Here is a 15,440-nt window from a genome sequence, read left to right as displayed (position 1 = left end):
AGTGATTCATGGAGATTTTCAAATACCAACCTCATACTAAAACTCATTTCCAAAGTAGAGTTCAAATTTGGGGGAAAGAAAATAAGCACATAGCACCACAGAAGAAAAGCTACTCAAATCAGCCAGAAGTCAGAGACTTCCATGGAATGTAAAGATAAAAATATCTTGTCTGGCCCCACGTGTAAGTCTCTGATCATTTCTGCAGCAGGCTCTGAACATGTTGATCAAAGGGACCGCCTTTTGGAGAATAACAGAAGCTACTATATTACTCACCGGCAGGCAAATGAAAGAGAGGTCCGCGCTCTCTTGTGGGATGCAAACAAATTTCACAAGATGAATGGGCATCTGATGAATCCACTGGTGTCTGAACTGGTACTTACATGATTCAACAGAATTTGGAAGTCTGGCCTTTTTGACAAACGTGTAAGAAAATAGCAAGCTATCTCATATCCCTTTTTGTGGATATCACAAATATGGAGTCTTAACGAAGAAACACTATCAAACCAAACCTTATTTGCCTCCCTATAATTGAGAGGGAATCATTAAAAACAAAATTGGAGACAGAGGACGTCTCCTTTGGAGTCTTCTAATCAAAATGTGTATGTGTATACACACACACACACACACACACACACACACACACATTTTATGGCTGTTTTTGAACCTGTTTATGGTGACTATGAAGACAGAAAGATGGAATTTAGATTTTTATTTTATTACTACTGTAACCTATAGAAAAATAAAGCAACATGGCACCTATGAGAAATAAGATTTACATTGTCTGTGTCCTGATTCATGGTGCTGTTGCTTAGTGCAATGGTACTTAAAACCTTGCCTATACTTTAGAAATAAACAGAATAAGTTAATCTGTAAGAGCCATTATGTAGTAGAGTACTATATACAATAATATTCAATGTTTTTATAAAAGATACGAAATCACCAAAGGCAAATAAAAACTACTACATTTTTAAAAGAGGTTGCCAAAGGTATTGACATTGAAAAAAACAAGTCACAAATACTTTAAAACACAAAGTATTTCTTTCTACTTGGCCAGATCTTGAAGCTTGTCTGAGAAGACAAAAGTCCTGGTCAAATGTTTGTCTTCTTAGGATACTAATGTAGGAGAGACTTACATCACATTAAAAAGCATTTTTTAACGTTTATTTTTGAGACAGAGACAGAGCACAAGCAGGGAATGGGCAGAGCGAGAGGGTGACACCAAATTCAAAGCAGGTTCCAGGCTCTGAGCTGTCAGTACAGAGCCTGATGTGGGGCTCAAACCCAAGAACCGTGAGATCATGACCTGAGCCAAAATCAGTTGCTTAACCAACTGAGCCACCCAGGTGCCCTGACTTATATCACATTTTAACAGAAAGTAATTGTTAAATTTCTCTTGAAAGGCAAAAGGCACTTCCAAATCTGATTTACCTTCTCAGAAAAGCTAATGTTATCAGCAGCTCACAAACTTATATCAAGGCTTTTCTGGGGGTGGGTGGAAGTGGGAGGATTGATTAAGACCAAGGTAGGAAGGCTGAGCCGTGTGTCATGTTCTATGCGGACGGGTGCACGTGGCTGAGTTGTTATTAATATTGTGTGATGGGAGTCATGGCTAATTCATCACCTGGGGCCCCAAAGAAGAGGGGCTCAGCGTGTTGCCCACCAGCCTTCTCTCTCAGCCTGTGGTATAGAATTTGCCAAGCACAGGGTATAAAATTCAAACTAGCGGTTCAAACTAGAATGAGTAAATATCCCTCTGTACTTTTGAAACAGCAATTTAAAAAAAAAAGCATACCTCCACTCAAAGTAATTTGCTTCTTTTTCTTGTTAGAGCTGAAACGGAAAGAGGGCTGTCAAGAAAACATATTATTGAAGGTAGGTACAGCTGCTTCCATTTTATTTTCAGTTGTGGGCTGCTGACTCAAGAAAGGTATCAACCAAATACTTCCAAAACCCATTGGGAGGGGGAAGAGCTCTATAAAAGAATCACAATCAACCATAATATTTCTGGGGTTTTAATGTAGGAGGGTGGTGATACAGAGAAGACAATGGGAACACAAAGAAAAAGGGCAATTTTCTTATTTACAGCTGGACTAACATTAATAAAACACTTCCCTAGGACTTTCTAAAAGGTTTTAATTGAGATATAATTTATATTAACATAAAAGTTTACCCATTTAAAGTGTATAATTCATTGGTTCTGAGCATAATAACAGAGTTGCATGATCACTACCGTAAGTGCGATTTAAAACATTTTCATCACTCCTAGTACCCACTTGTGGTCAGTTCTCACTCTCCCCCTACCCTCCTTCATAGCCCCCAAGTAACCACTAATCCACTTTTGTCTCTATAAACTTGGCAATTCTGGATATTTTATATGAAAGAGATCATACAGTATATAATTTGTGACTGGCTTCTTTCACATTATATTCATGTTGTAATATGTGTCATTTTTACTGCCAAATAAAATTCTGTTGTCTGGATATACTCCATTTTGTTTATCCATTTGATGTACATTTGGGTTGTTTCATTTTTTTTACCTATGAATAATACTGCTATGAATATTTACACACAAGTTTTTAGGTGGGTATATGCTAAGCTATGATAGCTTTATCTTATTCTAAATTTTTATTTTTTAAATTCTAATACAAATAACATGCAGTGTTATATTGGTTTCAGATGTACAGTATAGTGATTCAGCAATTCCATACATGATTCAGGGCTCCTCACAATAAGTGTACTCTAAATCTCCTTCACTTATTTCACCCATCCCCCTCCCACACCTCCCCTCTAGTAACCACCAGTTTGTTTCCTATATTTAGGAGTCTGTTTCTGGGTTTGCCTTTCTATGTTCATTTGTCTTGTTTCTTAAATTTCACATATGAGAGAAATCATATGGTATTCATCTTTCTCTGACTTATTTCACATAGCATTATGCCCTCTAGATCCATTCATGTTGTTGCAAATGGCAAGATTTCATTCTTCCTATATAGCTGAGTAGTATTCCATTGTGTGTGTGTGTGTGTGTGTGTGTGTGTGTTGTGTGTGTGTGTGTGTGTGTGTGTGTGTGTACAACCTCTTCTTAATCCATTCATCTACTGTTGGACACTGGGTTGCCCCCATATCTTGGCTGTTGTAAACAATGCTGCAATAAAGATAGAGGTGCAGATATCTTTTCAAATTAGTGTTTTCACCATCTTTGGATGAATACCCAGGAGTGGAGTTACTAGATAATATGACAATTCTATTTTTATTTGTTTGAGGAACTTCTATACTGTTTTTCAGAATAGCTGCACCAGTTTGGATTCCCACCAATAGTACAAGAGTGTTCCCCCTTTCTCCACATCCTGAACAACACCTGTTGTTTCTTGTGTTGTTGGTTTTGTCAGTCTGACAGGTGTGAGGTGATATTGTGGCTTTGATTTGCATTTGCCTGATGATGAGTGATGCGGAGCATCTTTTCGTGTGTCTGTTGGCCATCTGTATATATTCTTTGGAAAGATGTCTGTTCATGTCTTCTGCCCATTTTTTAGTTGGATTATTTGTCTTCTTTGGTATTGAATTGTATAAATTCTTTATATTTTTTGAATATTAACCCCTTATAGGATATATCATTTACAAATATCTCCTCCCATTTAGAGGGTTGTCTTTTTGTTTTGTTGATGATTTTTTTCACTGTTGAAAACCTTTTTATTTTGGTGTAGTCCTAAAAGTTTATTTTTGCTTTTGTTACCTCTGTCAAAGGTGACATACCTAGAAAAATGTTTCTGTGACTGATGTCAAGGAGATTACTGCTTATGTGTTCTTCTAAGAATTTTTCAGGACTCACATGTAGGTCTTTAATCTTTTAGTTTGTTTTTGTGTATGTAAGAAAGTCCAATTTTGTTCTTTCACATGTGGCTGTCCAGTTTTCCCAAAACCATTTGTCTAATACACTTTTTTCCATTGCATATTCTTGCCCCATTTGTCATAGATTAATTGGCCATATAATCATGAGTTTATTTCTGGGCTCTCTATTCTGTTCTATTGATCTCTGTGTCTATTTTTGTGTCAGTATCATACTATTTTGATTACTATAACTTTGTAGTATATGAAATCTGAGATTGTGATACTTCCCATTTTGTCCGTTTCTTTCAAGATTATTTTGGCTATTCAGGATCTTTAGTGGTTCCATACAAGCTTTAGGATTATTTTTCTAGGTCTGTGAAAAATGCAGTTGGTATTTTGATAGGGTTTGCACTAATATGGATTGGGTACCATAACTGGGTAGTATGAATGTTTTAACAAAATTTTTCTCCCAGTTACTGAGCATGCTGTATGCTTATATTTGTTTGTGACCTCTTCAGTTTCTTTCATTCAATGTATTATGGTTTTTGGAGTATAGGTCTTTCACCTCCTTATTTAAGTTTATTCCTAGATACTTTATTATTTTCAGTGCATTTATAGTTGGATTGTTTTCTTATTTCTCTCTCTGCTACTTTGTTGTTGTATAGATCTGCAACTGATTTCTGTATGTTGATCGTGTATCCTGCAACTTTACTGAACTCATGTTTCAATTCTAGTAGTTTGTTGGTGAGGTCTTCAGGGTTTTCTATATATAATATCATGTCATCTACAAGTAGTGACAGTTTTACTTCTACCTTACCAATTCGGATGCCTTTCATTCCTTTTTCTTGTCCAAGTGCCATGGCTGGGATTTCCAGTACTGTGCTCAATAAAAGTGGTAAGAATGAGTATCCTTGAGATGCCTGAGTAGCACAGTTGTTTGAGCAAGCAATTCTTGATTTCAGCTCAGGTCATGATCTCATGGTTGTGGGATCGAGCTTTGCGTCAGGTTCCACACTGAGCGTGGTTCCATTCTCTCTCTGCCCCTACCCCACTTATGCATACACATAATCTCTCTTTCTCTCTCTCTCAAAATAAGTAAGTCTTAAAAAATAATTAAAAAAATGAACATCCTTGTTTTGTCCCTGGGCTTAGGAGAAAAACTCTTCATCATTAAGTGTGGTGTTAGTTGTGGGTTTTGCATATATGGCCCTTATTATTTTGAGGTATGTTCCATCTAAATCTATTTTGTTCAGACTTTTTATCATGAATCGATGTTGTACTTTGTCAAATGCTTTTTCTTCATCTGTTGGAATGATCATATGGTTTTTATCTTTTGTTGGTATTCTGTGTCATGTTGATTGATTTGTGAATATTGAACCACCCTTACATCCTAGGAATAAATCCCACTTGATCCTGTGAATGTTTTTTTTTTAATGTATTGTTGAATTTACTTTGCTAATATACTTTCGAGGATTTTTGCATTTATGTTCATCAGAGATATTTGCCTATGGTTTTGTTTTTGTTTTTGTTTTTTGTAGTATCTTTACCTTGTTTTGGTATCAGGATAATGTTATCCTCATAGCTTGAATTTGGAAGTTTTCCTTTTCTGTTTTTTGGAATAGTTTGAGAAGAATAGGTATTAACTATTTTTTAAATGTTTGGTAGAATTCACCTGAGAAACCATCTGGTCCTTTTGTTTGTTGGGAGTTTATTGATTACTGATTTAATTTCTTTGCTAGTAATTTGTGTGTTCATAGTTTCTGTTTCTTTTGAATTCAGTTTTAAGAGGTTCTATGTTTCTAGGAATTTAACCATTTCTTCTAGATTGTCCAGTTGGCTGGCATAAAATTTTTCAAGGCTATGATGGCTTTTAAAGAATTATATGCATTTTTAAAAACTTGCAGAAAATTACCACTGAGTGACTGATTTGGAGAGCCATTGCTTTTGCAATTGTAGTAAAAACTTTGTAGAGCCTAGAAACCAACAGGAAATACTACAGTCTTCTAGAACTCTTACGTAGTAGAGTACTACTCTACTTCATTAGGAAAATTACAAGAATTGTGAAGAATTTTTGTGTATTTCTTCTTTGTCTATATATTTAAAAAAGTTACACTTCCACCTTTTGCAATAAAAGAAAGATATTAAATGGGACTATATAAACCCAAGATTTTATAACTTTAGATTCATGATTAATTATTAAGACAGATGATTTTTCTTCTTTTTATAATTAGTTTCATTTATGAAGTACCAAATCCAACAAAAACATGAATACACTCTAATCTTAGCACTTTAAAAATGAAAGTAAAGAAGTCCTTCTTTTGCTTACCTCCTCTCATTCCACAGTGTGACAGCCTGGTATATGTCCTTCCCAACTTATCCCCACAGTTAAATTGATCTATCTATCCACACTTAACTTACAAATACAAAAACATAGGTATGAAACCAGTGGAATCAAGCTATACATATTAACCTACAGTTTTTTCCCACAATTAAAATACATTTTAGACATATACACACCCACATACTCATGATTTGCAAGTTATTTCTTGGTTTTAGTATTACAAAACATCATACAAATGCCTGTCCTTATTTAAATGTGATAGATACTGGAAGCAGTGTTGTTAGGTGAAAGAATAATGCATATTTTAAATTATTTTCTAAAAAGGAATATACCAATCTGATGGATGGATTCATTTTACTTATTTGGTTAGTTATATAGTTAACTTATTAATGAATTTGAACTTTTTATAATTTTGTGCTTTTTCTAAGAATTAACTATTCATTTTCTTAAGCTATTTTTCTTTTGAGTTACTTGCCTTGATCTTATTAATTTTCAGGAGCTCTTTGTATATTAATATTATTCACTTCTGTCAGTTACATATGTTGTAAACATTTTCTTCCAGGCTATCATTTCATTATAAAGTCTTTTTTCCTCCCCATAAACCTAATCTGAAAGATAATATTGAATGTGAAGACATTCATCTCAGTTTAGAAATTGGAGATTTTTAGTAACGTATAAAGAGAACTACTTGGATAGATCTTTGACTTCCATTAGGGAAAAAAAATAGTTTTGGTATTCAATGATTTCACTTAAAAAGGAGTCTTCTGGAGAGACTGGCTGGCTCAGTTGGTAGAGTATGTCCCTCCTGATTTCAGGAGCCCCACTGTGGGTGTAGAGATTACTTAAAAAAAATAAAAATTAAAAAATTAAAAGTTAAATAAAATAGAAACTTTTTGAAGCCAGATCTTAGAAAATACATTTATATTATATTTAATATTATATATATAGTTTGTTAACAGTAAGCATTATATCAATCAGTTGTTTCCAAAGTTTTGGTATGAGTCTGGTATTTCTCACTAACTGATTTTTAATATATTTCTAAGCATTGGGCTTTGAAACCAGACAAACATTGGTTCAAGTTTCAACTATGTCATTTATGAGCAAGGGGACTTTGTGCAAGTTACTCAACCTTACTAAGCCTCCGTCTCCTTCATTACACAATGGGCTATAAATATTTCTACTTTGCAACATTACTATACAGAAACTGAAATTAGAGAATTCACATCGAACACAATATCTGTCACATAATAAGCATTTAATAAATGTCATTTTTGTCATCATCATCATCATTCTTCACAGTGCTACTACTCATCTCATACTATGGATAAGGGCACCCTTTACTAAGTAACGTTCTAAGGCTGCCACAGCGAATAAGCACATTCTAGCACTAGAGAAAGCTTCACATTCCTAAACCAAACAAAATCTTCTCAGGCCTCAGTGCCCAATTTGACATTGCAGGTAAAATCCAGCCTGCCTCTGAAAACTATTATTATTCCTGCTCTAGCCCTTGCCACCTTGACTTGGGTCATCTGCCGTGAAATATGTCCATAAGATGTAACTGCCCCCACCCAAAGAGAAATAACTCATGAAGCATGTTGTTCTAAGCTGAAAAACAAGGCAGTAATGTGCTGCCTGGAACGTTCTTGTTTCTCTTTTCTTTTTAATCTAGTTAAAATTGATTAAAAAAGAGATTCAGAAAATGGTACAGGATGGCAATCAATAGAGAATATAAAATCAATGAAAGAAAGACTGGAGAAAGTTGCTGTGCTTTTTACTGCCTCTCCGTTGCTTTAATATTTACCAGTGTGCTCATAATTTCAAAATTCTCTTTTTTTAAGTCAGTTTTCTGCAAGCCCCATACAACTTAACAGAAATACCTTAAATTCTCTGTCCCTTTAAATAAACCAGGAGTTTTCTTAGGAACTAATCTCTCAGGAGGAGTAAACCAGTTCAACTGAAAATTCAAAATGACCCAGATTCGAACTTTAACACATTTCAAATTTCCGAGACTGAAGAAGAATTGGGATTATTTATTAGTGTGTCGTTACTGTTTATTTTGCAGGTCATAGTTTCAGCCTAAAACAAAGATGCTCATGAGTCCAAGAGAGTCAGCTGATAGGGTGTTCCTAGGCAGGCTGCTATTAGGGAATTGAGTGAATTTTGCAGAGAAAAAAAAAAAGAGGAGTGGACATCAGATTCCTGGGCCCCAAATAAAATTTGAAGAGATTTACAAATCATTATCCTTGGGTTTCATTGGTATTTGTTTTGTGATGAAGGAGACTTTATTGAACATTGGAGATTCATATGCACATTAAATTTAATAAGTGTTCTTAGAGCCCAAATGTCCATCAACTGATGAAGGAATGAAGAGGATAAAGCAGGCCTGGAGCCTGCTTCGGATTCAGTGTCTCCCTCCCTCTCTGCTCCTCTCCTGCGTGTGCTCGCTCGCTCCCGCTCTCTCTCTCTCTCTCGCTCGCTCTCGCTCTCTCTCAAAAATAAATATTTTTTAAAAAATTTTAAGTGTTCTTAGAAGACAAGACAGAAGTTCAATTCATGTAAAGTTCAGGCCACCTGAATGCTGGGTGACCTTGGCTACCTGAGCTGGTTTACAGAGTGTAAAACGAACTTGACTTGTACATAATGCAGTTTTGAAAAAATTCATTTGAAAGACCTTTTCAGGGAGCTCAAGGTCCTTCACTTAGATCCGATTAGGAACAGCATGCTTCTTGGATTCACAAGAAGGAGAAATTTCACTAATAGGTTTATTATAGCCATTTAGAATCCCAAGGTCCTATCAAGCTTTGAAATTATATTCATTCAGCCATTTCACAAACATTCTTGAAGCACCAATTTTTGCCAGTGTTAAAATTTAGCAGATCAAGTTTCCTTAGTACCTTATATGGAAAACTATAATAGCTTGGTAAGTCAAATTTTAAGATTATGTAAACTGTATACTTTTACAGGCAAAGGCCCTGTCTTAGTGTATGCTTGTCCTCCCTATGAATAACAGTTTTGTTATATGATTCAAAGCACAAACCCACTCTCATTATTTCAGGAGGAGGAGAGGAAAATAATCTGAGAAAGTACTGCTTAAACCTTTTTAATGAATGGCAAATGTTAAACCTGGTTATCTGAACTTTTATTTAAAAAAGATAACTTACGACTTTTTCAATTAAAGATTAAATTTTTTAATGGATGGATTCACCACAAATTCCTTCCCAGTGTTCCATGTTCCTACGGAACTGAAATCACCCACTCAAAATAACCGTGCTTCATAACGTGAGGTGCAGTCACATAGGTTACTTTAATACAGCACAATCCTTACTAAAGTGAGCAGACATGTCTTAAATCATGACTGAGAGGTCTGTCAAGAAGAAGGTGGAAAATTACATAGTGAAAGAGTGGCCATAATTGAAGGCAGCATTTGTTTTTCAAGCTAGAAAGGAAAGCAAGTGTGTGGACACAGCATGTTCAAGTAGAACCCTTGAAGAATCTCCAGACTGTGAATCTCCTTGTTTCTTTTTTTTTTTTAATGTTTTATTTAATTTTTGAGAGAGAGACAGCATGAGCAGGGGAAGGTCAGAGAGAAAGAGAGACACAGAAACTGAAGACAGGCTCCAGGCTCTGAGCTGTCAGCACAGAGCCCAATGTGGGGCTTGAATCCATGAACCATAAGATCATGACCTGAGCTGAAGTCAGATGCTCAACCAACTGAACCACCCAGGCGCCCCCGAATCTCTTTGTTTCTACACAATTTAGCGGGCAGCACTGAACATCTGATCTGTCTCTGACCATGCCAGTCTGCTTAACATCTGGAGTGAACATATTTCTCTAGATGCCTGTGAAACAGGCGTAAATTGAATTAAGTTTCCCTTATGAACAATACAGTTCCTGTTAATCTGCAGAACCTAAAAGGAAAATGAACTTAGATCTCTGTTTTCACTTGAAAGCTATTTTCTTTATATAACATAATTTATTAGCCTGTGGATTTTGAGGAATTTCCAGTTAACTTGCAGACATCCCAAGGACAGGGAGCTTTTCTCCTACTTCTCCTGTATTTGTTCCCGCAGGCACTGGGTCAGTGCCGAGGGACAGATTAAAGCCGAAAGTGCCTTCAGCGAGTGCATTCACTGCACTGGGGCACTTCCCTCCCGTAAGTTATGATTAGCGGTCCGATGTTCCTCTGCAGCCAAGGTTAATGTACTTTTGCACGTCTACTTAAAACAATACCTGGCCCCAAGCCAGTGCTCCACAAACATTTGCTCAGTGGAGCTAGAACATGATTATTTGCTTAGTGGAGATAAACCCCAAATGGCTTTCAAGGAGACATTTGTTGAGCATGTCGTTATGTTGCTACAATTTAACTATTTCTACAAGATTAAAGCATCCCAACGGGAAAAGGCAGGAGAGCCTGATTTGGTTCGTAGTCATGTGAAGCATTCAGCAGAAAGATCATTTAACTCTATTTTGTCTTCGGACAGATGAGGAAACCGAGGCCCAAAGAGGCTAAGAGACATCAGCAAGGTCATTCAGGCCAACCAGAGTTAGTGCCCTGGATCTCAGACCCTGTGCCTCACCTGCACGTAGACCTCGCCTCTGAATGCCAGGCTGGTCCATCCAGCTGCCAAGAGCTCCGTGTGCCTGACTGATGTGCTGTGCAGACTTACGTGGCTCCGACCACGGCTCCCACCAATCTGCCTTCCCCAACTTCCCTGTCTTACTAACAGTCATGTCACTTTCCAGGCCAAACCTCTAGGAGTCACCCTTGATCCCTTGACCTCCTCTCTCTGCATCGGGCACAAGAGCAAGTCCTCTTATTCTTACTTACACAGCTTGTCCAGAATCTGGATACGTCTTACCGACTTGGTGCCCTGCTCACTGGCCTCCCTCCCTGCTTTCACCCCTGCCTCCGATAGGCCATCCTCAGGCGGCCCATGACCAGTTCAAACAGAGATCTGATAATGTCATTTCCCCTGCGTAACTCCTATTTCCCCACGTCCCACCCCCTTACCAATGATTTTCCAGAGATTAAAACACAAAATTTACACCATGTGTTGCAAGACTTTATGTGATTGAGATTTTCGAAGTTGGAGACAGGATCTCTGAGAGACACAATCTCCTCCTACTTCACTTCAGAGTCAGAGTGGGAGTTCAGGCAGATCACTGACATGATGCAGCACATCATTTCTTATATTCTCACATGAATACCCTTGAATCTTGGCCTAAAAATCAAGAAAAAAAATGCCTTCCAGAGAAAGAATTGAGAAGAAAGGAATGACCAAATAAAATGAGACTGACCTTCATATCAAGTGCATGCCATTATTAATGGATACACATTGTTACTTTGAACAATGAACCTGTGCCAACAGATGCGCTCACTATGCACCGCTTGCTCTTTGGAGATAAATACAGTGTCCCTGCATCTTTATACCTCCAAGAGCCCCACACAGTTTGAGCAACAAATTGGGATTTAGCACATGCTTTGGGCATGGGAGAGTAAATGACTCAAGTCATAGTTGATCACGTAGCACTACAAAGGGGCCAAGCCAGCTGTAGCTTTTTCTCCTAGGCACTCTCTGCCCACACTGAGCAGTTTAGAAGAGACACCGAGGGATAGGGCCAGAACTGTCACTGAATGCTTCCCTCCAGATCCAGGAGATCCACTGAAAATCTCTAGCATTTAGTCTTCGGCACCTCTGATTCTGAACCTTTCCAGATGTGAGCACCACTGTGATAATCACCACATTTCGATAGACTATTGTGCTAATAAAGTGCTTGACAGCTGGTTTTATTTGCTCTCTGGAGCAGTGATCCTGAAGGTAATGAGTATTATTATCTTCACTGCAGACTGGAGACCTGACTCATACCACTGTCACTGCACCCCCACCCCCCGCCAAAAAAATAAAAAAGGTCGAATAACCCAAGTTGAATCACACAGCCTGCTAGAGCACAGATTTCCAACCTTCCCAACCTGTGGTATCCTATTATTTTCCCACTTGGTTATCCTGTCCTCCCCTTACTTCCTCCATACGTACAATTGTTTCCAAAAAGTGGCTTATATCATAGTGCTTTTTAAGGTAAATTGTATTCCAAGCTACCCCTTGAGAGAGCTGGTGACGCTCCAGGCCTGAAAGTCACCGCAGTTTTTTGAGAGCAGGCAATGGAACTTATAACACCTGTCTGCCCTAATCTCTTCATCAATGTGTCTTTTAAGAAGCCACCATCCACAGGCCATCCTTTCTCAATGAATGAAAAATATTTCCGGAACTAGATCCAGCCGCTTCATTTTCCTGTCAGAAAAGTAATTGTGGCTGGCTGGTAAACCAGTTTGAAAAATCAAATTTAAATGAGCCAGATTTAAATGTATAAGAGCCTCATTGACCATGCAATTAATTTTATGCGTATAATAAAAAGAGAAAAACCACCGGTCTTCCTGAGGAATTAAATAGACTGATAAGGAAATGCTGTGCCTCATGGAAATGAGATAAAATGATTCTTGAACTGTCATCCTTCTGGTTGCATAATATTACATACAATGCACTCTATTTCAGGGAAGTATTAATTTTACTGAAATTGAATAATTTTTTTCTATGTAGTCACAGGGAGGTAACCAAACGGTTAGGGCTGGGACTTAGATTGTTTTTTTAAGCTCTCACTCTCTCCCTTAGATTCCCTAAGTCATTATAGCTTCTAGTGTTTTTGTTTCTTCCCCCAAATAAAGGGGAATAATAGAAACTATATTTAAGGTTCTTCAAGCTTTGGTCCAATTAGTAAAATGTTGAGCAAAACCTTCATTTGCCAATCCTTCTATTCTGTTACAACCCATGTGTACATTAAGATGGGTCTGGCTGTCACTTATTTCTGATCTCTATCACTTTAGTATTTTTGACGTGCAATAAATGTATCCCATCCCACTTTTCAAGAAGAAAGAAGTAAACTCTTAGGTTACTTATTATTCTAAACTTTGCTTCTAGATACCCCTACAGATGAGTCACTATGAAAGATCATTACTGAGTATGTTTTTTTCTGGTGGGGTAGGATTACTGAAGCTATTGAGAAAGTTGGAAGACTCTTCTTTGTTAAGGACAAAGCCAGCCTTTGAGATCTATCTCTATCTCTATATATTCTAAATATTTATTTTGCATGAGAGTGTGCAGCTGAGCAGGGGAGGGGCAGAGAGAGGGAGAGAGAATCGCAAGCAGGCTCCAGTGTATCAGCGCAGAGCCCAATGCAGGGCTCCAAACCACAAACTGACATCATCACCTTAGCAGAAATCAAGAGTCAGATACTTAACCAACTGAACCACACAGGCACCCCAATACATTTTTTAAAGGTTCTAGGAGCCAATTAATATGTCATTGTATTCCATGTCTTTTTGAAACTAATTCAGTGCTTAAGGGTTTTTGGGTTTTTTTATGCTGAAATAGAGAGGAGAGAGAGCACAGGCACATGAGCAGGGGAGGGGCAGAGACAGGGAGAGAGAGAATCCCAAGCAGGCTCCATGCTGTCGGTGCAGAGTTCTATGTGGGTCATGATCACACAAACTGTGAGATCATAACCTGAGCCGAAATCAAGAGTCAGATGCTCAATGGACTGAGCCACGCAGACACCCCAGTTGCTTTCTTTTTAAAGTAAATTTTTAAAGGAAACCAAATTTCAACTATTTCTAATAGTCCTTAGTACACTTACATTGTTTTGGTTTTTCCTGCCTCTGTTCCCAGGACTGAAGGGCTCCCTCCAGAGGCTGCAGCTCGAGTATGTGGATGTAGTCTTTGCAAATCGACCAGACAGCAACACCCCCATGGAAGGTGAGTGACAACATTTGATAAAAGATTCTAGAGCTACTGATTCTAGCTCGATGACTTCTTTCACTAATGGCAGGAAATGAACTATGTTCAGACTTATTGGATTGAATATGGAAAATTAAAGCCTTTCCAGTTGATGCCTTTTGGCCTCAGTGTTGCCCTCAAAGCAAAGCTCTGCATCCTGCATCTCCATTCATAAAGGGTCCGAGGCGGCCGGCTTGTGGCTCTTTCCGGTTACAGTGCTCACTTTTTCCAGGTTCATTTCCCTTCTGCTATTTCATCAACTAAACCAATAAAATTAATTGGAAGGGGAGTTTATAACCCAGCCATCATTATTTTGGAGGAAGTTCCCTGATGATCCTTCTCTTTTGTAATGACTAGGTTTGATTAGCTTCCAATCTGTGGTAACAAGTGCTCAGTGGTACCCTGAGCAGAGGATTTTTAAGAATGACAACTTCAAAATGAGACTCTTCATTGCAATTTGCCTTTTGATTCTCAAGGAGCTACAACATTTTGTCGCCTTTCTGTTCCAACTATTTGAAGACAATAGTCAGGCATCTCCCGAGGAAATTTGCAAATGTTCCTAAGACTAAATTTTCTTCAATTTACATTTATTTATGGAGCCTACCTAAGATGAATGAGAAAGAATATAGTTTGGGAGGACAAATTGAATAAAAATGTTCTAGTTAATTGAGATTTACAGTCATGGATTAGACTTACCTGAGGTGAAAGAGAACAAAGATATTTGGAGGATAAAAGGCAAAAAATTTACAATATGACATACATTTGCACATTTTCAAGGACTCAGAATATAGTAATCAACAAAAAATTACTCTGAAGATAAATTCGTCCTTGGTGATTTGAAAGGTAATCCAGGATCTTGTAATAAATCAGGTTCTATAAAGGTTTATTCTTGCTGTAGCATTATAGAAGTTATAGAGGTTCCAAATGATTATACATACAAAAGTATATCTGAATTTTTTGTAGGTTGCATTTATGACAAAAAATATTTTGAAAATCATATTCCTTGCCATTTATCTCTTGTTCAACTATAAGAAATATTAATATATATTTATTTATACATCTCATTTTTCTCCAGAGTTTTCTACTTTTTTGATTCTGAGAAAATCAGTTTATTATAAAGCAATAGCAGTGCTGGAAATTCATAAGTGCCTGGGTAGCTCAGTCGGTTAAGTGTCTGCTTTCAGCTAAGGTCATGAGTTCATGGTTTGTGGGTTTGAGCCCCATATCGGGCTGTGTGCTGACAACTCAGAGCCTGGAACCTACTTCAGATTCTGTGTCTTTCTCTCTCTCTCTCTCTCTCTCTGTCCCTCCCTCACTCACATTCTGTCTCTCTCTCTCCCTCTCAAAAAAAAAAGCATTAAAAAAAAAAGAATAATCCCTGGAAATGACCTACAAATGCATGGTTTTATCAAAGTAAAGAATAGGTGTTTCTTAAAGCAATCATA

The 15,440-nt window shown here is 37.5% G+C and overlaps 1 protein-coding gene across 3 annotated transcripts in view; it reads left to right on the top strand.

The window, feature by feature from the left end:
- KCNAB1 (potassium voltage-gated channel subfamily A member regulatory beta subunit 1) overlaps nucleotides 1-15,440 on the top strand; it is a 452,797-nt gene that overhangs the window by 371,308 nt on the left and 66,049 nt on the right. For all 3 annotated transcript variants that reach the window (XM_029940002.1, XM_029939999.1, XM_029940000.1), the window contains 2 exons: nucleotides 1,829-1,872; nucleotides 13,888-13,974. In XM_029940002.1, coding sequence (XP_029795862.1) covers nucleotides 1,829-1,872; nucleotides 13,888-13,974 — 131 coding nt within the window. The remainder of the gene's footprint in view (nucleotides 1-1,828; nucleotides 1,873-13,887; nucleotides 13,975-15,440) is intronic.

The sequence above is a fragment of the Suricata suricatta genome, chromosome 5, assembly GCF_006229205.1.
Source record: "Suricata suricatta isolate VVHF042 chromosome 5, meerkat_22Aug2017_6uvM2_HiC, whole genome shotgun sequence".
NCBI lineage: Eukaryota > Metazoa > Chordata > Mammalia > Carnivora > Herpestidae > Suricata > Suricata suricatta.
Note: the sequence above shows the minus strand (reverse complement) of the source record. Positions and strands in the feature narration are given on the sequence as shown.